General features: G+C 48.9%; 1 protein-coding gene across 40 annotated transcripts in view; it reads left to right on the forward strand.

Annotated features, from left to right (window-relative positions):
• The window catches only part of MICAL2 (microtubule associated monooxygenase, calponin and LIM domain containing 2), a 295,251-nt gene that overhangs the window by 169,890 nt on the left and 99,155 nt on the right, over positions 1-26,206 (forward strand). For 20 of the 40 annotated variants that reach the window (XR_002517066.2, XR_002517067.2, XR_002517068.2 and 17 more), the window contains 7 exons: positions 7,365-7,433; positions 10,941-11,090; positions 12,502-12,624; positions 13,674-13,892; positions 14,131-14,232; positions 15,455-15,580; positions 20,634-20,696. Coding sequence is in view for 34 of the 40 variants with exons in the window: in XM_017948611.3 (XP_017804100.2) it covers positions 7,365-7,433; positions 10,941-11,090; positions 12,502-12,624; positions 13,674-13,892; positions 14,131-14,232; positions 15,455-15,580; positions 20,634-20,696 (852 nt within the window). In the remaining 6 variants the exon portion in view is untranslated. The remainder of the gene's footprint in view (positions 1-7,364; positions 7,434-10,940; positions 11,091-12,501; positions 12,625-13,673; positions 13,893-14,130; positions 14,233-15,454; positions 15,581-20,633; positions 20,697-26,206) is intronic. The other 20 variants (XR_002517069.2, XR_002517070.2, XR_002517071.2 and 17 more) reach the window with 6 other exon arrangements.

Genomic DNA, 26,206 nt, shown 5'->3' on the forward strand with positions numbered 1-26,206 from the left:
TGTGGATGCATTGGGGCAGATGGCAAATGTCAGAGTTCTAGGACTAGACTGGGGAGCTCCTGGGGTGGTCAGTGGGAGCAGACAAGAGAAGATGGGTGGAGGAGAATAGGACCAGAGTGAAGGCACTGGAGGGAGCAGGGGTGGCTTGGGGTGGGGGCAGTTGTAAGTACCTGTCCAGAGCTTGCCTGCCCTCCCCAGCATGGCAGGGTACCCTCCACCAACAAGACAGTGGGCTGGAGGCCTCTGCAAGTTTCTGAGTCTCTCTAGGTGGCCAACAGTCTCCTTAGCTTGGCCAAGGCAGCCATATCCAGTCAGCCCCTCTGCCCGGGGGGGTGGGGCTGCCTAGCCTCCTTCTTTCCCTGGGCTGTGTGAGCAGTGGTCACTGTTTCCACTGAGGCCTGAACTCCCTGCTCCCTGGGATGCTGCAGCAGCTGTTTTGCCAACTCCAGGAGCAGGATACTTCATGCTTCTGTGGCTCCCTAGCTCTAGGAAGGAATGGGCTAGCAAGGCCTTAGCTGGGCAAGGAAGATGGCAACAAAGCAATTAAAATGATGAGCTGCACCCAGCGCTCTCCGCCTCTGAGCTGGCCCCACCTAGAGGCTCTGTGTGAGGGCTGCATTGCCCACCGTGTTCCCACTGAGCAAATGGGGCTCTCTTCTGGATACCAGTGGTCAGCTTGTTCTACCTCCAGCCCAAGGACCCCTGTCTTCGGCTGTTTGGCCCCAGGCAAGCCAGTCAGTTTCTTGAAGCTCTCTGAGCCAGACATGTACTGCCTTTCTCCATTCACTGCGTCTCTCCCGCTTGGCCCACAGAGGGAACTGGAGAGGGATGTTTCAACCTTTCACTCACCACACCTCTGTTTACGGAGTGACAGAATTGAAACAGCCTGGCCAGCACTGGCTTGGGACCTGGGGATGGTTAAAAGTCAGGAATCAGCAAGGCTGGCCAGGCCTTCCAAGGGCTGAGGGCCTTACTTCACTTCCCTCTGGCTCTGCTAGAAAATGCTTGCGGTGGAGGGTTCTGCCCAGCCCAATTCTGGCCCCTTTTGAATCCTGTTCAGTCTTCTTCAGGGTGTGTCCCTTGGCTACCCATTTTGAGAGGAGTCAAGGCCCATAGATCTGTTCTCTCCCCCAGCCTCATTTAATCTTTGCACTCTGCCCCATTTTTGGATAGGTAGAGATGTGGCCATTGAGTGAAGTGCCTGGCATGGGCATTACTTGTTCTCAGAGCGATGGAGCATTTCCTCTGGGTGGGTTGGGTGCTTTCATAAGGCTACTGGGTCACCACACTGTGCCTTGGCCATCACTGAGATACCTCTGCATTCTGTCTACCATTCAATGCCAGCACAGTGATCAGGGCCACATAGAAAGTACCTTCTTCCTTCGCCCCATCCTACCAGATACCTTGTTGTATCTGAATGATTTTTTGATTTGGGAATCTAATGGCAATGCTCTTTGGCCTCAACATTTCCCACTAGCAAAGAACGCTGAGTCCACCCTGGTCTGGTCCTGCACAGCCACAGGGGATGTCTGCACATAAGACTCTGAAATCCATGCATACTTCCACGTCTGTACATAGGGGCTCCTTCACATTTACACCAAGATATCAGTACAACAAAACACGCAGCCCTCAATGACCTTGCTCATCAGCCTTTCTGGAGTGGAGCTACAGGGCAGGCATGCTTGCACGAGTCTATACAATAGCCCTCCCCTCAAATACAGACAATATCTGTACATGTAGGTGCATCTGTGTTTGACCTTCCTCCCTGCCCCTCCCTAACTTCCTCTCCATCTTCCAGAGGAATATCTTGATATGGGAATTGAGCTGTGAGTGCACATTTGTTTACAATGTGGCATCTTTATCTGAAAAGGATACACTGGTTCTCTGCTGAGTCAGGCTTAAGAACCTCCCTCCTGATTTTCACTGACGTTAAATTCTTCTTTCCCCCCTAATCTTATCTTCCTGATAACATGCAATCCAAGCAAGATGTATCAACTTCAAGCAAAATGAAAGGCCTTTTTCTCCATCAAGGATCTTGTTTACTTTTAGAGAGAATAACTTTTCCATCCCACCGTGAGTGGCAACCCATTGGGTTGATTCGTTCTGAAAACTGGGCAGCCCACGCCTGGAAAAAGGAGAACTTGGGGACTATATTTTCCCTTAAAAGGCCCTTGGTCTGCTTCTGCAGATCTGTCTGTGGTCCTGGTGAGCATCTAAAAGCCTCATAGCAAGGGACAGTTCCTGGGGGCTCCAGGGCTCTTATCATCATGCATGCAGGTGACACCTGAACATATAACCATGGCGTCTATCATTCCTGTGTGCATGGCACACACACAGACATACACCTTCAGACTCACAATACCCACCAGTACTCTCCTAGACCTACCATACATGGTGACACCTGTACTTATGGCCACTATGGTCATTACTGTACACATATGCAGAGCACTACTTTTTGTCCCATCCTGAGCCCACTCCTTGGGGGATAAAACAGAAGTTGTCGCTTGTCCCTGGAGAGCTCATCCCAGAAGCCAGGTGGGTGGCCCCAGGTTTGATCCTGCTCAGCCAGGTCCTCCTCATCCTCCAGCACTGGTCCCTGACAGAGTGGCATTCACAAAATGTGACGGATGTTTTCAGTGTCCGGTCTGAGTGGTCCAGGTTCCCCTCCCCAACTCTCCTCTTCCTGAGCCACCTGCACAGACACTTTCTGAAGAGCCGGGTGGCATTATGTGCGAAGGTGCCTCTTCCTTCCATCCACTCATTCGACAACCATTTCTCGAGTGCCTATTTTATGTGGAGTTCTCCTCAGTACGGGGGCTGCAGCAGTGAACGAAACAAGCAAGGACCCTGCCTTATGAACTTCCTCTCACCTCACTTCCCCGACTTCTCTCACACAACCACACACCCAGCAGCCAAAGCTCCCCACTAGGTTTCCAGGACTTCTCATTGCAGAGGTTTAAAGAAGCCTTGGGGGAGTCAAGGGTGCCGCTTTCCAAGGGCAGGCCAGCACAGGGCCCTGGAGTACCCCTCCAGGTGCCCGCAGGTCATGGCTGAAGCTGTTCTCTCTCCTTTCCTCTGTGCAGTCTCAGTCCAGGATTCAGAGCTGATTTACAGATTGGGAATGCAGTTAGAAGTCAAGCAGACAAACACAGATTTACATCTGCTGGGGATTTGGCAAATGTTCTAGCCTCTCAGAAAGCTCCTTTGCTTGTCTGAAAAATGAGGGTAACAACATGTACATCATAGTACTGCAGCAAAGATGAGGCGAGCAAATGTGTGCCGCAGGTCTGAGCACTGTGTCTGGCAGGTGGAAGGTGCTCAGTAAATGATAGTTCTCTTCCTTTAGAAATGATGGTTAAATGAAGACGCTTATTTTCTCAAAAGATGAGTAAAGCGATCTGGCTTGAACACTTGGTTCTGTACTGCAACCACAATCAATAGAGCCCTTTACAGCATACAAAACACTTTCATATACATCCCATTTGCTCTTGTCACCTTTGGAGGAAGGCTGGGAACACATTTTCATGCCAATGTTTAGGTGGGGAAACTTGGACTTGGGGAGATTACATTTTGATAAGTCATGTAGGTGGTAAATGTCAAAGCCAGAAGTAGAATTCAGATGTTTAAAATTCTGTTACTCTGCCAAGCACGGTGTCTCATGCCTGTAATCCCAGCACTTTGGGAGGCCGAGGTGGGCGAATTGCTTGCGGCCAGGAGTTCAAGACCAGCCTGGCCAACAAAGTGAAACCCTGTCTCTACTAAAAATACAAAAATTAACCTGCGGTGTGGTGCACACCAGTAGTCCCAGTTTCTTGGGAGGCTGAAGCATGAGAATCACTTAAATCCAGGAGGCAGAGGTTGCAGTGAACCAAGATCACACCACTGCACTCCAGCCTGGGCAACACAGCAAGACCCTGTCCCCAAAAAGAGAATAAATAAAATAAAATTCTGTGACTAACACTGACCTCACCAATAGTGTCTAATACTTGTACAGTAGTACCCTCCTTATCTGCAGTTTTGCTTTCCAAGGTTTCAGTGACCTGTGTTCACCCATGGTCCAAAAATATTAAAAGGAAAATTCCAGAAACAATTCACAGTTTTAGATTGCACACCATTCTGAGTAGCATGATGAAATCTCACAGCATCCCACTCCATCATGCCTGGAATGTGAATCATCCCTTTGTCCAGCATATCCACGGTGCACTCGCTACCCACCCATTAGTCACCGTAGCTGTCTCAGTCACTAGGTCAAAAAAAACAGCATATCTAGGGTTTGGCAGTATCCACGGTTTCTCGCTTCCACTGGGGGCCTTGGAACATATCTGCCATGGATGAGGGGAGACTACTGTCTAGCACTTTATAGTTTAAGAAGTGTTTTATGTCTGTGATTTCATTACTCTCACAACAGCTTATGAACTAAACAATAGAAGATGTCTTCTTAGAGTTAAGGAAACTGAAGTCAGAGTAGTTGGATGGTTTTCCTGAGATCACACAGCTGGGAAATAATTAGTACCAATGCTCAAATCCATGATTCCTTGAAGAAAGAGCTCTCTTGCTGATATCACTGGCCATCTTCCCAACTATCACAGCTGCTGCCCAAATCAACAAAACCATAGCCTGCAATGGCCAACCTCTCCTCCTATGACCCATATCTAAATTATTCCTGGGCTAGGCTATACCAGCTAACTAAGTATAAAGTTTGTTTGCTTTGAGCTAAAATCACATTAACTCGGGCAGTATGGGAACATGGTTATCTTGTGCTGATCAAATAAACGTTCAGATTGGCAGATCTACATCTTTGATTTTTTTATAGGAAAATGAATTAGTTTAATAAATGCCTTTTGGTATATAGACTCTTTCAAATCATTGGGAAATCATGATAAGAAAGTGTTCTTAGGGCGGAAGAGCTGGAAACCTTAATGGGAAAAGAACGTAAGTTATTTATTCTCATGTTCTCTTTGGGCACAATAAGTATTTTCTTTCTTCTTGTACTTTCAATTCTTTGTAGAGTGAAACAGGGTCTGAGGAAAAGGGAGTACTGAAGCAATTATGGTTCACAAATATAGATATACAGATAAGAAAAAATTAGATAAATCTCTAGGTTCGAATGTTCTTAACCTTTTTGTTTTAGCCTAGCTCTTAGTCAGTGCTTCAGTGTTAAATTCATAAAGAAAAGTAGAAACCATTCGGATATGTGTGTTGCTAACTTTTCCAGAGACTACATTTGGTTGTCCCATGGGTCAGGGTGGGTCAGAGAGGCTGAGGTTGTCCCCGTCCATGTCCTTTATTCCCCCTGAAGGATTTGGAGTCTTCTTAGGAGCTGCTGGCTGGGCACGGCCTTCCCAGGAATGCCCTTCATAAGCCCATGGCTAATATGGCTGTCTTCAATCTATCTAGGCTCCAGTGGAACAGTCCCACTTGTTGAGTACAAAAGAGAGTAAAATGTTTTGCCCTTTGGAGGAAAAGCCAAATCCTCATTTAATGTAGAAACCAAAAAAAAAAAAAAAAACACACACACACACCAGAAAACCCTAAGATTATGCATGAAGCATTCTTGTTGGGTAGGACATTCTGTACTTTCACAGGCCCCAGGTTTGGGCTGGCCAGAGCAGCATTCCCAGGCTGTGGAGCTGGGGGTCCAGACAGCCTGTTCCTCTAAGACCCAACATTGTTGCAAATAAGCTCATCTGTTTCTCTTGGTGTTTGCCCAAGCTTTTGGCTTAAAATCATTTCCATTCACAGAATAATGATTTATTAGAAGCTGAGGAAAATGTTCAAGAGAAGGCAGGGCCCTTTGATGTGTTGTTTTGTGCTGCCTGGGGCAAATTTTTGAGCAAATATCAATGGACTAAACTATGGTTGATCTTGTCTTTAAAAACAAAACAATCTGGTGCTGGTAAATGTGAGGAGAGGGCAGGGGATGAGGAAGAGGACAAGAGACAGGTGCTTTCCGTTGGAGGGAGGGGGTGCGTACTGGGTTGTGTTTGGGGCACCTATACCTAGGGTTGTTGTTTCAGAACAACCCGGAGGTGAAAGAATCCTCCTGTGACTGGGTAGATTAGGATTTATGGGGCTGATTGGGCTGTATGCCTGGGTTTGAGGTGAGCAGGTGGTCTGCAGCACTTCCCCCTGCATCTAAAATGGTAGAAAGACTGGATTTAATGTGGGCCTGCGATGGAGGGCCCCTCTGAGACAGTAGGAGGCTCCCTGAAGAAGCGATCTATGGTCAGTGGGACATGGCTCCCTGATTCTGACAGAGCTTGCTCTTTGGAGAAGGCTCCAGTGGCTGAAGACTGGTAGCAGAGAGGTCTTACCCTAGAAAAGGATGGGGGAGCCTAGGTGGACCCTAGCCCAGCGACAAGGGTAGACTTACCCATGGGTACAGAGGAGTTACTAAATTCAGTCTTTCCTACTCCAGCCATAGCATCAGCTCGGCCTCTAGAGTTCTGCTCATTCCCTGAGGAGACAAGCCTGACAGCTGAGTGCCCTCAGGGAGCCCTTGCAGGGTGATGTTACGGGCTTGGGTAGAGCAGGGCTTTCTGGATTTCAATGTCCAGATTCAGGCAGCAGAGAGTGGGCTGTGAGGAGTTCTCATAGGGCAACCATGTCATGTGTCATCTAAACCAGGAGACTTCTGACAGTGAAGGGGGCACTGTTAACAATCAGGCTGGGGCTAAACAGCAGTAAATCAGAACTACCCCCACCTCCAGCAAACCAGGCTGTATGGTCAGGCTAGTCATCAGGCTATAGTTAATGCTTATTTGAAGTTAATAAAATACTGTTTACTAGTATCTGTGATGCTGACTGAATTGCAGACTTGATTTGCCATCAAATCCCTGGGCAACTTATTTGAGCCCTGAGAGTCCATGTAAGTTGAACCCGGTCACCCTCTTGTAGGAGAGAGGCTCCCTGGGTGCAGAGAGACCCCAGGTGGTCTCCATAAGGCAGCACACTGAAAGCATCAGCAGACCTGGCTGTGGCCTTGGGCAAAGCATTGAACTGCTCTGAGCCCAAGGCCACATTGCAATGGAGATCATCCCTGTCCTGCTTATGTCACTGGGATTCTTTTTGCTTTGATATTTCATGAAGATCTTTTGGGATGTAATTCTGGCCCCTTCTGACAAAGCCTTGGCTGCTAGGTGGCGTGAGGTTCTCTCCACTGTGCCTGAACAAAACTCTGTGACAGCATTTGTCACAGTGCAGAGTAATTTACTACCATGCCTGCCTGTAGGCTGACAGCTGTTTGTGGGCAGGGACACATCCACAGCACCAGCTCAAAGCCAGCCCTATACTCTCAGGGATCTTAGTGGGACTGAAGCCCTTCGTGGCCCCCTGAGCTCACCCTGCTTTCTTGGCCATTGCAGGTGGATGGTCAAATCGGAGAGAATGACATGAACAAACGGAGGCGGAAGGGCTTCAATAACCTGGACGAGGTTTGTGTACACAGTGTGGGTTTAAACAGAGGCTTGTTTCCTGACAACCAGTGGCCACAGGCGGCCTCACTGTGATAGCAGCCTGGCCCTGTTCCTTCCCTCTCTCATGAACCACTGGGTTCCAAACTTGGCGTGATGGAAAAACAGTTGGGGTTTTGGATCTCGCTTCACTATTTACTAGCTATGTAACCTTGAGAAACACAACCTCCCAGGATGTTCTTGTCTGTAACATGCAATGATACACTTGAAATACATGAAACTTTGCAGGACTTTTAAAGATGAATAAGATGAACATGGTATCTGATACATGCTAATCAATATACAACCACTATTAATAGTAAATAGTAAAGAGGCATCAGCACTCCCACTTTTCTCCCAATCATCATTTGTATCCCTTTGCGTTTCCTTTGCTTCTAGTCTTTAAGGCAAATGTCCTGGTGCCCACAAGTGCCACCTTCTGGTGAAAGAAGAAAATTACAGGTTACTTTGTCAAAGGAGAGCCTGAATCTCTCACCTGCTTCTGAAAAATTGATCAAGCGGAAGGAGTATCAGTTCCTGCTTCCCTGGGCAGCTTTTAAAAGAGACCTGAGATATACACATCATTAAAAAAAAACCATTCCAACTCCATAAGCATGCATATTGTCAGCGAAGTGTGGGATGCCAGCTTTCGCCAGCCTGCTGGCTGACCTCAAAATGATGACACAGAGGCATGAGGAATGAGCTGTATAATACATTGATATCCGATGGATAGGAGGTAGAAGGGACTTTTCTACTGTTTATGGTCAAAGAGTTTTTATTGCTGTATATTTGCTGACATGGTTGTTCATGTCTGACTTGCTGCATCTCACAACAGTGAGCTTTATAATAAATAGAGTCATGAGGTTCACCTTGGGGAAAGCAGCAGCCAGCCAGTCAACCCATTATCTGTGATGGTCAAAGGGAAGCACTGACAAAGGAAAACAAGTTCAGTTCACATCTTAAAATATCAACAAACCCATTCTACCCAATGAGTTCAAAACACCTTGGGTTGAACATTTGCCTAGAGCTTCTTGAAGGTGCACTTCGAGAAGCACTGTTGCTTCTCCACCTCTTGGCTGTGGTGTAAGCAAGAAGCCAGCAAATAGAGACACAGAGAGGAAGCAGAGGCTGCACAGGGCTACAGACACGTTCCATTTCCCAGATTACGGGTGTTGGCTCTCTAGCTTCAGGACATGGGATTTGCTCCTGCCTGTTCCCAAGAAGCTTCCCTTGGGTACACTTTGTCTCAGGCAGAAGTCTTTTCCTGCCTTTCACCCGTGGCTTATGTAAGGGTATGTGAGTGTTGTTTCTGTTACTGGCAACACAGGAGTTGGAGTGGGAAGAAATCTGGTTTGTGTCTACCCTTTCTGAGATGGCCCTGGACAGTCTCCTGGGGCAACGGTTTGCTTAAACTCAGTTTTAACAAAGCGATATTCTTTCTAAATTCTTGCTACTCAAAATGTGATCCAAGATCCAGCTTAGGGGAGTCTTCTTAGTCAGCAGCTGGTTTCTTATTAGAAGTACAGGCTTTCAGGGCCCACCCCAGACCTACGGAAAGCAAATCTGCTTTTGAGGATTGATTTCCTGGTGATTTGTAGGCCTGTTGATGTCTGAAAGTGCTGGCCTATCTGGCCCACTGTCCTGGGCCAGGTCTTGTACAAACAGTCATCACTCAAGTAAGCATACCCCTTCCCACTCAAGCCTGTACTGTTGTGCACAGTTACATTTCACTTTGAAGGAGGGTGTGCCTCTTCGGTTTGTGTTTGTCCGATACTCAGAGTGGCTCCACATAAAAGGTTTCCATGGGGCTGCCACACCTAGGGATCTTTTTTAAAAAATTAACTATAGCTTGCCTTTTCTGGTGAATTTCTTCTAAATGAACACAACTTTGTTGTCGTGAGAATGTCTCTTCCTGTGAGGGACATTCCTGGTGTCCTTGGGAAAACTTACTACCCACTTGCTGTGGCAGCACCATTTATACTTCTGAGGCCTGTGGGAGGAGATCCCGCAGTAAGGGGGAACAGACGTTCTTAGTAAACACTGGTCATTTTCAATTTTTTACTGTTAGCAGATGAGCTAGAGAAATTTTTTTTTTTTTTTTTGAGACAGTCTCGCTCTGTCTCCCAGGCTGGAGTGCAGTGGCCGGATCTTGGCTCACTGCAAGCTCCGCCTCCTGGGTTTACGCCATTCTCCTGCCTCAGCCTCCCCAGTAGCTGGGACTACAGGCGCCCGCCACCTCGCCCAGCTAGTTTTTTTTGTATTTTTTTAGTGGAGACGAGGTTTCACCAGGTTAGCCAGGATGGTCTCGATCTCCTGACCTCGTGATCCGCCCGTCTCGGCCTCCCAAAGTGCTGGGATTACAGGCTTGAGCCACCGCGCCCGGCTGAGCTAGAGAAATCTTATATGGAACTCCGTTTTATAAAATAGCATAACCAAATGACCAAGGTCTACATCACCACCTATAAGTCACGTTGATATCATGCACCCCGCTGTACTGGAATGAGAAGAGCATTTCACCTCGGTGGTGTCCTTCCCGGAAGTCTAATCTTGAGAGAACATCAGACCAACCCAGATTGAGGGGCTTTCTATAAAACAGGTGCTCAGTACCCTTCAAAAAGTGTCATTCTGTAACAGAAACTGTTAGAGTTTGTAGGAAACCAAGGAGACAGGATGATGAAATGCAGTGTGGGATCCTGGATTGAATCCTGGGACAGAGAAAAGATATTAGTGGAAAAACTGATGCAATCCGAATAAAGTGTATAATTTAGTTAATAGTATTGTGCCAATGTTAATTTCTCAATCTTGATGACAGGAGCAATTATTCCAGATTTAACACCGCGGGCAGCTGGGTGAAGGGTATGCAGGGACAGTCTGTGCTATCTTTGCAACTTTTGTGTAAATCTAAAATTGTTTCTAAATTAAAAGTTTTCTTTAAAAAGATAGCAAAAATAGAGCAGGGCTGGTTAAAGCTGGGGGTGGTTACAGAGGAGAGTGGAGAAAGATCTCCAGAGCCCAGGCCTTGCCTGAGTGACCCCCAACCCTGCTTCCTTCATTGCCCCCCCGCCCCCGCTCTTCTCCTCTTCTCAGCCAGATGATGTATTTTTGAAAACCATTTTGTTCAACACTTCATGATTATATTTGGTTTTTGCAGTAATCATGTGAAATAGATTACTGTTCTCATTTTATACATGAAAAAATGTCACAGAAGTAAAGTAAATCGCCAACATCACAGGGCTAAGAAATCAGAGTCGGGATTCAAATCCCAACCGCCTGGCTCCCAAGCCTAGCTGTGCTCATCCTTTGGAAACCTACATCCCTCCTGTGAGCATTGCCTCTGCGGGGTGGCCCTGCTGCCTGTGCCTCCCTTCCTCAGACCATGGAGGGAGCCCTTCTGCAGGAAACTAGTCCCACATCCTGAGTCCCCAAGTCTGCTTTCTGATATCTGGATTCCAGGATCCAACCATCAGTGTCCCGTTTCAACCTTTGCAGCCTTCAAACTTTTCCAGCCGTAGCGTGGGCTCCAATCAAGAGTGTGGGAGCAGTAAAGAAGGTGGAAATCAGAACAAAGTCAAGTCCATGGCGAATCAGCTGCTGGCCAAGTTTGAGGAGAGCACTCGGAACCCCTCACTCATGAAGCAAGTGAGTCATGTCAAATATTCACTGGACTGACTTCCTGGTGACTTTTCAGCAGGAATGTTCTGGCTACTGGTAGACTTCAGATATGCCAGCCAGGCCTGGTCTCAAGGAGACTCCTTCTAGATCAGGAGTCAACAGACTTTTCTGTAAGAGGCCAGATAGCAGATTTTTAGTGCTTTGGAAGCCTTACTGTCTGTTACAACTCTGCCATTATAGTAGGAAAGCAGCAGTAGACAATACCTAAACAAACGAGCCTGGCTGTGTTCCAATAAAACTTTATTTACAAAAAACAGGAGCAGGCCAGATATGGCCCATAGGCCTAGTTTGCTGATGGTTGTTCTGCATTAAATAAATCCATTCCCTAATTTGGTTTTGCTTTCCAACCATGGCTTGGTTTGCAGCCAGTTTTGAGATGATACAGTTTAAGGGAGCTTTGAGAGGCTGGCTGGCTGGGAAAGTACAAAGTCTACAGTGAGAAGATCCATCCAAACCAGAGGAACTGAGTCCGAGCTCACAGTATTGAAGGCCATCTTCCCAGGTGTTTCCTGGCCCTCCCCTCTCTCCCTGCACCAGGGTCAGCCTGGCAGGGCTGTTTTGTCTGATGGGGGTCAGTGTGAGGTTGGAGGAGACGGAATGCTGCATCAGGCTGTAGGCTTCCTCCTGACTCTGGCTCTGAGGTCTGTGCCTCGTGGTTCCGTTTGCTCCCCTGAACTTCCTTTAGGGTGCTGTTTTCACATTACAGAAGCTTGGGAAAAGAGATTTGGTTTTTCTGTGGTGAACGCCTGTCACATGACAGAATGAGACTCTATAGTTAATTAGCTTTAGAGGCAACCATAGAGGTCTCCTTAGTCTTGATGTGGACTGTGTCCCTCCTGGGAGAACTGACCTTCTCCAGGAAGGGAAGGGATTTTATTATAAGGGGCCATTTCCTGGAGACTTGTAATTCTCCACAAATTGTCTTGATTGCCCATTCTGGAGGCTTGGTCCCTCACAGTCCCCAAGTGCTGATGAGGGCTCAATTCCATCGGAAGCACCAGAGCATCCCTGTCCTTGAGTGTGCAGGAAGCTCTTCTGTTTCCAGGTGGACTCCTGGGCCAGCCACCCTGGCCTGGCATGGGCTCTGACAGTGCCTGCTTAAGGCCCTGTGTCTGTGCTTAAGCAAAGCCACCCTGGGATTCACACATTGTCCATGAGAAGGGGACTCCAGGACTTGCTGTTCACATGGACAGGGAGCCAGGGCTCAAGTTTCCCAGCTGGGCCTGGCTTGCAGGAGCTCAGCCCAGTGCTTCCTCTGCACTTGCAAACTTTGTCTCCCTGCTCCTCTTCTCTCCTCCTTCTGAGCCTCTCAATCTGACTCACCTTTTCCTTCATGTCTCCTGTGGCTGCTTTTTTGGACTCGCCTTTCTTCTCCCAGGAACGCTGTGTCTCAGGGATAGGTAAGCCCGTCCTGTGCTCTTCCTCTGGCCCTCCTGTTCACTCTTGCTGCCTCAAGCTGGAGGAGGCCACACCCAGCCCATCACCTCCTCTGAAAAGGCAGGTAGGGCTCCTTCCAGTGGATGCTGTTTTGGTGAAGCCAGAGGGGACTTTGATCCAGAGGGGTGGGGTCAGTGGCTCTTCCCACACCACAAGTAGAGCTGATTGTAGATTTTCTGGACATACCTTGATGTCACCACACTTATAGGTAAGAATAACCAAGTATGCAACATCACAAAATACATGTTATTGATCCCTTAGCCAGTCAGAGGTATCAATTGACCAAATACCATGTTCTCAGTGGTGCCGCTAGGGAAAAATAAACTGTACCACAGGGTATTTTGTATGATGCCCTATGATGCTAAGCATTATTTGCAGACCATTCAAATAGGCTGATTTCCATATCAATGAAAAAGTGATGTTGGAATGGGCCCAGGTGGCCACTTGGCTGGACCCATTGAAGGGGTAAGGCTGGGTTGTGGTAAAGGCCTTCCCGGTGCCAGAGTAGCTGAGGACCTGCATAGTGGGCAGAAGGCAGCTGGCAGTCACAGAGTGTGGCTTATGGCAGGTAGTGCTCCTGGGTTTGGAATCCGAACCAAATCACTATCATTGACCATAAGCCACAAAGTTGTCTGGTCAGCATTAGGATTTGTGTGTTGCTCCCAGGTGGTGGAGGTTGAGTAAGGTCGGTGTGAATACAATGCCGCAATTTTATGTCTGTCTGCCTCACCTGCGGAGCTTTTAAAAAACTACCAATGTCTCATGCCCAGTCCAGAACAATCCAATCGGAATCTCTGGAGGTTGGCCCCAGAATTGGGTCTTTTTTTTTTTTAAGTACCCTAGATGTCAATATGCAGCTAGATTGAGAACCAGCATTGTAGAGGTTTTGATTCAGGGCCTGGGGGTGAGGCCCGGACGGTGTGTTGTGAACGAGGAGGCCAGGCAATTTTGCTGCAGGTGGTGGAGAGTCAACACCTGGGGCTGGTTTGGAATCTTACTTAGGGTTGCACCTGGCGCGCCCTTTGTCTCTGGTCTTCATGGGGGATCCCTCATGGGGGAGGGGTGTTAAAGGGCCACAGTAGGGAAGGAAGCTTAATTTTCCCTCTTTCCCAGTTCCCTTCTGTGGTCGTGACGGGGCATGTGCTCAGAGAGCTCAAGCAAGTGTCTGCTGGCAGCGAGTGCCTGAGCAGGCCCTGGAGAGCCAGAGCCAAGTCTGACCTACAGCTGGGTGGGACAGAAAATTTCGCTACCCTGCCTTCTACCCGCCCGAGGGCACAGGCTCTTTCCGGGGTGCTGTGGCGGCTGCAGCAAGTGGAGGAAAAGATTCTCCAGGTGAAAGGCTCACTGTTTGCCCTGTCTTTGTCCACGTCTGGGTGACTTCCTTTCTTCCCCTCCCTCCTCCTACCCAGGTGGGTTCCTCCTCCCTCTGCCCATGCCCTGTCTCCCATCCTGCTGTGTGTGGTGAGCAGACAAGGCCCCCGGCTGCCTCCCTCACCCACTTCTTGGAAGCAACTGTCTCAGTCTCTGTCACTCTCTCTCCTTTCTTTCTCCTTTCTCACCTTCACTGCAGAAGAGGGCTCAGAACTTGGCCAACAGGGAATTTCACACAAAGAACATTAAAGAGAAGGCGGCTCACCTTGCCTCCATGTTTGGACACGAGGATTTCCCGCAGGTAAACATGGGGCTTTCAGAGCCCCCAGGAACCCAGATGTTGGACATCCAGCCAAGTGACCTTCAATCAGGCTCTGAGCTCAATTTTCTCCTCCTTCCTCCTTTTATAGCATGAGGAGCTATTTATTTTTCAAGCCATCAAATAACACAAGCTGGCATCTAAAAAAGACCCAAATGCAAAGATTCAAAATAAGTAAATACATCAAGAGAAAGGGAAAACTAAGACAGGAAAGTAAACTCAGATCAAGAAAGGCATTACTAAACAGAAGCACAAGCCAGTAGACCCTAGATATTTTCCAAGCAGGCTCTGAGCTTCCTAAGGGTCAACACAAAGAGGAAACAGTCATCAGTTGCAGAATCACAGTGCCTTTACCCAGTTGCTTGTGATGTTTTTGAGTGGGAGAGAAATCTCCCTGTGGCCCTGATCAGGAAGATACTGAATGATGAGGCCAACCATATGCGGTAACTGGAGCTCTACTTCCCCATGGGATAAATTCAAGCCAACAAGAATGGCTTTGCCTTAGAATTAGGAAGTACAGCCTCCTCCAAGCCAGGTACTTATTTGGAAATTTGCGAAAAGAAGAGTGTGTGCTCAAGAGGAAATGAGTTGATAATGAGATCCTGCAGGTGGGTGCATGTGTAAAGTCCTCCCTCCCTCACAGCACGCCTGTCCCTAGAACTTACCTCTCTGCTGTTTTCACTTAGTCTCCTTCAGACCTACATCTTCTGCTACTTGGTGGAATCATTGGTGTGGGAAGGATGCTTTACACTTCGTTCATTTTTAGGATTCCACATGCCTGCCAGGACGCTAGCACAGTTGCCTGCTGCAGCTAGAGAGGCCCCTGCTGTGGCCACCTGCCCTAAAGCAGCCCAGGGTTCTCCTCTCCTAAGCTCGCAGCTGCTACTTCATACCAAGCTCCAGGGTGAGGGCTTTGGTAATTGGCGTTGGTGTCTGAGGCGGATGTAGGCAGGAACAGATTGAATCTGCATGAGCTATTTTGGTGTGACAAGGGAGCTGGAATAGTTGCAGCAGAATTCTGTATAACCAGGAGGCAGATAATCCTTTCTGGCTCCAAAGACAGGGGTTTCTGTGTTGTCCAGAGACATGGGTCTCCTTTCTTTGCCCCCTTGATTGCACAGGCATGGGACTGCATGATCGAGGCATGATGACCAGGTGTGACTCCTGGGATAATCCTTGTTTCTTCTATTTCTGTTCTGTGCAGAATAAACTACTCTCTAAAGGCCTGTCTCACACTCATCCTCCGTCTCCTCCCTCTTGCCTCCCGTCTCCTGATCCAGCTGCTTCTTCCTCTCCATCAACTATTGACTCTGCTTCTCCTGCCAGAAAGGTAGTTGTCCTGAACAATTTGCTTTCCCCATTGCCTGCATGTTCCCAGATGTTCTCATGCTCCACTTGACCTGCACAGACACACATCTTGAGCCTGGCTTGGCTGGAATAGAAATTTGTAAGATATTTTACAACAGTGCTGGATTCGATTTTGGTTTTGTGTTAGAGCACACAACACGGCAGAACAGGCGGCGCACAGAAGCTTGCCAAACAGGGCTCATTCATCCAGCCAGCATTAATCAGGGCCCACCATATGCCAACCTCCGTGCCAGATGCTGAGAAAACAGAGAGGGTAGTGCCGTTCCCTTACTACAGTTGAGATGGGAAATAGCACATTAGCATAGAAATAAATGACATTTTGATGATACCAAATATCACATCACATACTGCCGAAACTTGCCTGTTTTGTCCTAATAAGATGGCAATTTCACATGATAAACTTAACGTAACACCATTCATTCTATAAGAGGTATAAAGGGCAAGGTTGTAGGAATGGAGAGGGGAGAAGACTGGGAGGTAAGACGGAGAAGGTAATATGGGAACTGAGTGACTGTTGAAGGTTCCATGGGGGGATTTTGCTAGAGAGAAGTTTAGGGCAAGGGCGTTTTGGAGAGGGGCTAGCCTGTGCAAAGGCAGGCAGGCAGAGCTTGCATGACATGAAAAGATGGAATGTCTGGTGTGACTTGAACTTGGGAATAAAAGCATTTATGGTGGCATGGAGAGCGGAAGTGAGCCCACTCTGTATAAAGGAATTTCATTTTATCCTCTGGGTCATAGGAAGCCACTGCAGGATCTACTCCGTTCTAGAAGGACGACTCAGTAGTGCAGAGATCGGCGTGGAGGATGAGAAGAGTGGGGAGCTAACTTTGGTTAAGCAGTTAATGAAATGCACTCACGAACAATGATTAAGACTGGGTTTGGGGGTGCTTTTCGTGTTTGACTTGTCCTCCTGTTACCTCCTGTGTGGAGAACATTACCAGGCTGGGGTGGGAGACAATCTGTCTTCTGGGAAGCCTGGCCTCTGGAATGAATGAATCTAGAAATGGGTGTGAAGCCTACCTCATGAGCTGTTGCTCATGGCGTAGGTTTGGAGTCTCCCCCACTCCACCCCGCCAACTGTGCTTCTCTGTTCACAGCCAGTGTGTCTGGCTCCCACCGAGGCTCTGTGTGTCATGCTGAATGTGCCACTGCCAGAAGGAGTGCTGGTCTGTTTCTGTGCTGTTAAACTGGTGCACAAACCAGCTCCATGCTTTTGCATTAGTGAAAAATTAGAAACTGCCTCTTGGTGTGTAATTAGGGGTCCCACCCCTGTTGGCCCCCACCTCTGTGAGGAGAACGGCGTAGGTAGAGTCCCTAATAAAGGAACAAGGAATCTTACCAGCCCCTCCCCATCTGAGGCCCCCAATGTGAATGGGAAGCACCCCAGAAACGGGTAACACAGAGAAACACACACATGATCTTCAATGCCACTGAAAATAGCCATGTTCAGCATATCAAGATCCCCAGCCACCTGCTCCAGGTCAGCCACAGGCCGGCTGTTTGACCTTAAGTCTCCTGACCTATCTGGGCCTCTTTGCCTCAGTAAGAGTGGTTCTGGGCTCACGTTCCAGTGAGCTGTGTGGGTGGAGACAGGCACTTTTGTCATCACCGTCAGCAAGGTTGCAGGGTAGGCTTTTTGCCCAGTTAGGGAAAGGTGCCTTCCCCAGGCACATACTGTCTGCTATGGGAAAAGGTCATGGCACCCTTGGCAGGATGGTGGGAGGGGAGAAGGCACTTGGGCACAGACCAGGCAGTGGCTTGTGCCCGTAGTTGGTCAGCCAGGCCCACACCTTGCTTCTCTCTGGCCCAGCCCCCTCTAGCTGCCTAGGCCCTTCAGGGTAGAACCAGGCAAGGCCATCTCTTGTCCCTGCCTTTCTCTCATCCCCAGGAAAGTCTGGCATGGTCACTGTTGGGGTCAGAACTGCTGCAAAAAAAGCCCCTACACCTCTGAAATACCCTGACTTGGTTTCCACTGGGCATTCGGTCCTTCTAAGAGGGCAGGGAGCAGCCTGCTGGGAGCATGCACAGCTGCTGGGTAAGACAGAGATGCTTTCAGCCACTAAGCGTGTCCCCATCACATCATCTTCACTCCTGCTGAGGCCCTGCCTGCCGCTGTCTCTGGCTCTTCAGGCAGCCCTCCCCTGAAGATTCGGCTCCCTATCAGCCATTAGTTAATTTTCTCCTCCAGAAGGGAGGCCACTGCTGATCTGGCCTGTGGCGTGGCTGCTGGCCGTTTGCCATGCTGGTGAGCGCTTGCAAGAACAAGGAGGCACTGAGCGTTTGCGCAGCTGGGCAGGGGCGCCCTTCACTGGGCTGGGAGCTACCCTTTAGTCCTCCTGGGTCGGAAGAGCACTGAGCATTGCAAAAGGAGCTTTCTCCACCAGTGTCACTCCGAAAGCCAATGTGTGAACATTCATTCATTCATTCAACAAATTTAATTTTTTTTGGCGGGGGGACAGGGTCTTTCTCTGTCACCCAGACCAGAGAGTGCAGTGGTGCAATCATAGCTCACTGCAACCTCAAACTTCTGGGCTCAAGCGATCCTTCTACCTCAGCCCTCCACCCCTGAGTAGCTGGGACTACAGACGTGAACCGCCACCCTCAGTAAACAAGTATTTACTGCATGAAAATCCAATGTTTAGGCACTTCAGGCTGTCAGGATATGCATCAATGAATAAGAGTTAAATCCCTGCCCTAATGAGGCTTACACCCTAGTAGCCTACAGCAATCAACATATTATATCAGTAAATTATATAATGTGTTAGAGGGCAAGACACTATTTCCTATGAAAAAATTAGAGCTGGTGGTGGGGACCTGGAATGCTGGGGAGGGAAGGGTGGCGATTTTAAATGGAGTGGTTGGGTGGGGGCTGGAGAGCTCTTCCTGTGATCGTGAGAACTGAGCAGGAGCAGAGTCACAGATAAGGCAAAGGCTCAGGGAGGAGACTGGAGCCCAGTGTTCCAACTCCCAGGCCAGTGCTCTCCTGTGTCCTGCAGAAGCCACGTGTGCATGGAGGCCTTGTCAGAGGCCCAGAGGCTGTGTCCATGTAAACCCCCACACTCAGGGACAGGGAGGGCTTTGGGGTCCAACCCCAGATCTGCTCTCCCCAACTCTACAGCTTTGTTCCTTGCTTCTCCCCAGTTGTGGTAGAACAATTGCCCTATTTTTGTTCTTTTAAAAACTTCAATCTCCCAAGCCAGCATTGGTCATTAGATGATGATGTAATTGGACTATTTTGACAGCTTCCAACATCTTAATTTTTGGCTGTTTCTTTCACAGTATGGCTGGGAATGGTGGAGGAACTCTTAGAATGGACTCTTGGGCAAGTCACTTAGCCTCTCTGTGTCTCAGTTTTTCTGAGTACCTACACTTGCAGGCTCATGCAGGTCACACTGTGAGTCCATTTTAGGCAGCTATGGATAGAGTGGTGAGTTTCTAGTTTCAAGCAGTCTTAGAAAGGATATTGCCAGCCTCACCCATTGCCTTGACTTCCCTCCCTCCCCAAACTCTGCCCCACCATTGATTCAGCACTGGGCTTTGCACATGCAGAATTTGGCAGAATCACAACCTTCCTTGGGGAGAGAACTGGCTGTTCCTTAAAGTAGGTGATGACTTGGTGATAAACAGATTTATTCTATCCTGGTGCAGCTCAGGGAACTTCTGTCCTAGAGCCTGGGGTCTTAATGCTTCTTCCAAACAGATTTTGGGCTGTTCTTTTTGCTCAATTGACCCAAGTTTGCCTGAATTCAGGGGAGCAAGAGGAAGAAAAATGCACGTGGAAACTGATGGTTAGTCCTTGGCAACTTCCTGGCAGGCAGCGTGTCTCTGTTCCTGCCCTAGGGTCTTCCACGCCAATTCCGAGGATGCAGGAATAATCATCTCCTCATGGGAACTGACTTAGCCAAACTTACTATGAGGAGCACTTGTTACTCACAGGGATGCACACTTGAGTTGCTGACTCCAAGACAGGGAGCCAGGGCTCTGCCTTCAGACTCCACTTGCCCACTCTCTCAGATTGATATTCCACTGTAAAATTCAGAGTGGTGCTGTGGGTTTCTTGGCCTGAATGGTCACAGGGAGTCTTGAGGGCTCTCATGGGGAGCTCAGATCCTTGGCAGAGTCTGTCTTTCCAGGCTGTGGACTGTGAGACCTATGCCCAGTTTTATGTCCCCAGCACCATCCCATCAAACCAGCCCTCTTCTGTGATCTCGGCTCACTATCAGCCATTAGTTAGTTTCGCTTTTCCAGAAGGGAGGCCACTTTGCTGATCTGGCCCATGGGATGGCTATTGGCTGCTGGCTGTTTGCCATGCTGGTGAGCTCTTGCAAGAACAAGAAGGCACTGAGCGTTTGCACAGCTGGGCAATCGGGGCGGGGCGGGGGCTGGGGGTGGCCTTCACTGGGCTAGGAATTGCCCCTCAGTCCTCCAGGGTCAGAAGATCACTGAGCATTTTAAAAGGAGCTTTCTCTACCCTTGGGGGTGTTTGTTTTAAAACTGGATTTGCAGGGTTTACTCTAGAGATTTGCATAGTAGAAGGAAACAGGGAAATGCTGGGAAGTTTTGTCTGGGGCAATCTGCCTTTGATCTGGTAGGAGGATAAATCTCAGGGACAGGTCTCAAGGCTGCCTCCAACCTCACTGTTCCTCCTCCTATCCTGGGAATAGAGCTAGGCAACCTTTTGAAGGTCTCCTGTGTGCATCCCAGCCTGGGGGTTTTAATTTGCAGAGTGCTGGTATGGAAGAAGGATATGAGTTTCAAATCAGACTTGAGTTCAGAGCACAAATTACTCACTGTGTGGCCTTGGACAAGTTTGTGAACCTCTCTGAGCATTAGTTTCTTAACCTATAAAATGGAGAAGAAAGCAGCTACTCCTGAGGGTAACTGGAACACTGCAATGTCCTAACCTATGCAAAATTCCTGAAGTGTCCTGTGAAGCTTCTCTTTCCCCAGTGGAAGAGAATTCTGAAAGAAATCTTATTTACCTAAAATGCATGTTGATCCCTCTCTTTCTAAAGGAAAAGAAGTCACCTTCAGGGTTCCATTTTCATCCCAGCCATTTGAGAACAGTGCGTCCTCAGGTGAGTTAGAGCCTCCCTGAACTTTAGCTGCCTCACCTGCAAAGGGGGATTATCAGACCCACCTGCAGGGCTCTGGGAGTTAAGCGCAATGATCAGCAGCACAGTGCCTGGCACCAGGGATGAAGGTGGGCAGACATGTGCTTGTACTGGGAGCTCACAGCCCCTAAGGCCTCCGTCTTAGCTCTGAACTTGTAATTCCAGACATCCTTGAACATAGTGATTTCAGTTCTTTGCCTGCCCGCCTACCCCCAGCCCTGGGCATATGGCTGAGGAATCAGGTCCAACAGGCTGTCCTCTGATGTCTTCTCATCCAGGGACTCCTCAGTGAGGATGTCCTTGCCCAAGTGGACGCAGCAGACCCCCTCTGGCCCTACCTGTCAAAAGCTCCTCTTCCTGTGAGCCCTCCGTTCTGAGGCCCTGCAGATTCTGCTCTCACTGCTGCCTTACCCATGTGGACTTGCTCGATGCTCCTGGCAGGCTGTATGGTTGCAGGTGGCCAAACTCAGTAGAGAAGTGCAGTTGGGACACCTGGTAATCTTGGCTCAGTTCCAGGTGCAGGGAGGGGCCGTTTCCATTGTTCTCACACAAACAGGGCCTGGAGCCTGCTTTTTCCTGCATTCACAGTATCTGCCTTGTGCCAAGAATGTCGAGGTGAATAAGACAGGTCACTCAGGCAGTGCAAACTGAGGGGGAGATGGGCCAGCTCGGTGCAGTGTGAGGAACGCTCTGATATCCAGACGAGGCCCGTCATATTCTACGCTGGGGTCACAGGATCACTTGGAAAATGCCTCTTTGTAGAGGTCTAGCCATCTTCTGCAGTCTCTGGCATGAGTGTGTGTGAAAACAGCTGCGTCACCGTGTTTCTATCTAGATTGGCTCTGGGGAGAGGAGGCAGGGGGCTCGTCCTGTGTGGGCCATGCCGTTCTTGTGCAGCGGAAAGTGATTTAAGACAAGAGAGAAGTCCTAGAACATGGAAATGCAACGCTGCACAAATGGCCGTGCTTTGTTTTAATTTTTGTGGTTATGTAGTAGGTGTATATATGCATGGGGTATGTGGTATTTGAATACAGGCATTCAATGTGAAATAAGCACATCACAGAGAGTGGGGTATCCATTCCCTCCAGCATTTCTCCCAGTGGCCGTGCTTTGGACTCACTATCTGCCGAGTACCTCCTGCATGGCCCAGGTTCTTTCAGGAGTCTTTTCTGCAGCTCTGCAAGGTTGGTGGTGGTCTCTCCATTTTACAGATGAGGAAGCTGAGGCTCACAGAAGGGAAATGGCATATGTTGCAAGATGATTGCCCTCCTGAAATGTTCTAATTAATTTGCTGAAAAATAATTAGAATTCAAAAGGGGGGGGAAGGTAATGAAAAACACCCAAATTCTTGAAAATTACAAGAATATTGAGAGATGTATAAAGGGTTGCAAAAGCACTCCCTTCGAAATTACTAATTCTTAAATTACTAATTAATAAAATTACTAATTACTAAAAAGCAGACTTTGAAATTACTAATTCTTAAAAAACTGGTGGCTGGAACATGATCATCTCTGACTAGATCATCAGATTGCCCAACTTTGCATTCAGATGAATTGTTCCCAGCCTAATCATAAGCTCTTCTCTTGACCAGCCTCCCCAGGAGCCTAGTGGCTTGCCATCAGTGCATGCTTCTCTTTGGTAGGAACCACTGGCTCTAACCCTGAGGTCCACACCAGGATAACTTATCTGGGATTTCTCCATGAGTTGAGCATTTATTTCTCAGGATCCTGAGAACCTGGTGATTCCCCCAGTTGACTAGAGCAGTGCTACTCAAAGTGTGGTCCACAGGCAGGGACTGGGCTATAATCCCATGATAGCAAGTGAGAGAGAGTTAAGTGTTGGAAACTTGTAGAACCATTTGATACTGCCACACATTCAAGTGTGTGCTCGTATTTCTAGTTTATTTTCTTTGTATCTGGAAATAACCAGCCATAATGGATTAAATATTTAAAAAGAAAAAAACCTGTCATTAGCCACAGGTAGTTTGAGGAGCAATGAGCTAGCAGAAGCCAGTTAGTTAGTTATATCCTCACTCTGAGAGCCGGTAAGGCCGTCCTGCTGTCAGGAAATAGAAGATAACCCTTGATGCCCAGGGCAACATTCACCTTCACATTGGCCTTTGGGGTGGGCTTCAAAGGCTCTCCCCTCATCCCGGGAGACAAGTTCTCCATCACCTCATTTCCCTGTGACCTCTCAAAGAAGTGCTGGTCTACCTCTTGGTGATTCTGGAATGCATTTCATCAGGTTGGAAAGGGCAAGTAGGAGACCCAATACTGATTTCCTTAAGGGTGCTTTCATTTTACTTAAAAAAAAAAAAAAAAGAAAGAATGTCACCCTCTCAGGGTGGATGTGTGGGTGCCACAGGGAGAAAGGGGGCTTTTGGACCTAATGACAGGTGGAACCAGATGTGGTCTTCATCCTGGATCCCCTGCCCAGATGACCCAGACTGTGCTCTGTGCTGTAGGACAATAGAGCAGCTCTGCAACTGCTCAGTTTTGGCAGTACCTCCTAGCAACCTCGCAGCCCTCTGCATGCTTCAGTAATGCCTCCCCAAGTCAGGGTTGCTCAGAAGCTCAGTGCACAAAGTGCTTATTAGCTAAGTGGTTAATAAGATCTCATTAGGGATTTGTAGTAAAAGCTCCAGAAAGTATAGTCTCTGCTTATTCAGGGAAGGCAGTAATTGTGCGTGGGTATCTTGGCATCACTGTGGTGCCTTTCTGGGAGAATACTGTGGAGCCAGTTCACACACTGGGCCAGTGGAAGCAGTCACACAAGGGGCTGGGCAGGCGGTGCTAAGAGTATAACTGACCTCCCTGACTTTCCTCCCCTCTTTATTTTGATAAAAGCCCAGGAAGTCCTTTGTATCCCCTATCTGAGTGGCCAAGTTGGGGGTCCCAGCAGGGGATGGAACATCAGGCAAACAATGACTTATTGTCCTGAGCTATACACCTGAACCTTTCTTGGAAGCAGGGGCGAAATTTCTTGGCATTTGTGGCCTCCTGGAAATGGCAGACAGTGTGCTTGGAAGCAGAATCCTAATCCCTCCCAGGTTGGGCCACAGTAGAGGCAAGGGTGGAAGGGGGTGCCAGGCCTGACAGCTGCTCCCAAGAAGTGGCAGGCTTGGTAAACTCTGATGAGGTCCCATCTGTCTAAATTCAAGGGATCAGACACCCCCAGCAAGCATGCATCCAGGTCCTCTGTAGGCCCCAAAGCCACACACATGGTCTGGAGTGACCATTTCAAAGTTACTGTAATGTTGGGCTTCCTAATGAGAAAGGGAGCAAGGGGCTCCTGGGCTTTGTTCACACCAGCCTGCCAGGCGCTCCTTTTCCTGCTCAGCCCTATATAGTGCCTGTGCTTTTGCTGGAAGCCAGTGAGTTAGCCTTAGGCCCCGAGGATGGACACTGCTACCAGGAATAGGGGAGCTGTGGTGAGCCTGTCATTTGCTTTGCAGTTCCCTGGACTCCCTGCTTTATATTTGAGGCTTTCTCTTATCAGTTTAGATGTGGCCTCCCAAGGGCAGTCTTGGGTTTTGATAGAGGTCATCATTTCACCCACACACAAGTTACTGTTATTTGGTGTGGCGATGGCTATCAACTCTTGCCCAGAGGCCCTGCAGCCTCCATTGCTGTTCTCGCTGGCCACAACTCCCAGAGACTGGGTTCAGAAGCTGGGGAGGACCTAGAGCTTCCCTCCCTCTACGATCTTGGTATCAGGAGCAGTGTTTCTAGAATCTCGTGCTATATGTATTTGCCTCCCCCAAGAAGAGACTGCAGCAATACCAGGGTAGGCTTCCAGAGTTGGGGGTGAGGGGTGAAGGGGTGAAGGGGAGAGCAAGCTGTGGTTTGCAGAAGCGGGTATGTATAATTGTGCCATGCTCTTTAGGCTGTCAGCTTCCACCCCTTCCCCGGCTCTTTGACACCTTGGTGGGGGTCTAGGCATTTGTAGGTGCCCTCAGGAGCACAGGCACCCACAGCCTGTCACTGGGCCATGCACCCCATGGCCCATGCAGAGCTGCTGCCTCCCTGTCTCCAAGCTGACCTTGCCCGGCGCTGGCTCTGGAGCCTGCTGCAGTCCCCATCCTGTCCCACCTGCCCAGTATGCGCTCATTCCACATACTGCTGCTGTTGACAGGGTGGGCTGTGGTCCTGCTTGGAGGGACCTAGGAGCTTCAAGGCAGGCTGGGGCAGGCTGAATCTAGAGGAGGGAAGGGAGGGAGGAATCAAGGTATAAGAAAAAAACAAAAGCTGCTTCTCTCCACTCTCACACCACTCACCTTTGGTCACCAAATAGAGTGGGGATGTTTCTCCCCACCAACAAAGTCTATAAATGGAAATGTTTTCCCTGAGTTCTGTGAGCCATCCTTGCAAATTAGTTAAACCTGAGGAGGGAAACACGGTTACTGGTTTATTATACAGGATCTTATCAAGGATACAGAGGAACAGCCAGGTGAGGAGAGGCACAGGGCAGGGCATGTGGGAAAGGGTAGGCGCCTCCACGCCATCTCTGGGGCACTGCCCTTCAGGGTCCTCTACATGGTCCGCCCTCCAGAAGCTCCAAACCCTATCCTTTTCGGTTTCTATGGAGGCTTTGTTATGAAGGCGTGATCGATTACATCATTGGCTGTTGGTGATTAACTCAACCTTCAGCCCCTCTGACCTCGTAGGTCAGTGTATGGGACTGAAAGTTCCAACCCTTTAATCACAGGGTTGGTTCCCCTGGCAACCAGCCCCATCCTGAAGCTATCCAGGAGCTCAAGAGTCACTTCATTCCAGCAAAGGATGCTCCTGTCACGCAGGAAATCCCAAGGGATTTAGGAGCTCTGCGTCAGATGCTGCTGTCACTCAGGAAGGTACAAAGGTCTTAGGAGCTCTGCCTCGGGAACCAGGGGGCAGAGTCCAAATATGTATTTCCAATGATATCACCATATCACACAAGGTAGTCCTGGCCGAGAGCCTGCTCAGTGCCTGGTGCTAGGACGCACATTCTCTCGCCTAGTCCTTCCCACAAACTCAGGAGACAGGTATAGCTCTCCCCATTTTACTAAATGAGGAACTGAGCTCAGAAGTTCTGTGCTTTATGCCAAGTCTCAGCACTGGCCTGTGGTGGAGCTGGGACCGTACCCTTCCCCTGGTCTTGCTGGTCCCTGAGCAGCTGCCTGCGGCCCCCCAGGGTCAAGGGGTCTCTGAAAGACGGTGGCCGCAGTGTGGCAGTCTACCTTTCTGTCTGAGGGGACTTGGCTCCTGATTTTCTTCTCTTTGCTTGGCTTATCTGACTCGCAGGTTTTGGGGCCTTTTGGGTAATGATTGGGTCTGAGCACTATATTTACCCCATCCCCCTGCTGAGTAAAGTTGTGAATGCCCCAGGGCTGGGGGGCAGGAGACCAGAGTACAGTCTGGAATCTTAGATCTATTTGCTAAGTGGCCTCAGATAGACCCTTCCGTTCTCTGGGATTCATGTACGCATCTGTGCAA

Source organism: Papio anubis, chromosome 12, assembly GCF_008728515.1.
Source record: "Papio anubis isolate 15944 chromosome 12, Panubis1.0, whole genome shotgun sequence".
NCBI classification, from domain to species: Eukaryota; Metazoa; Chordata; class Mammalia; order Primates; family Cercopithecidae; genus Papio; species Papio anubis.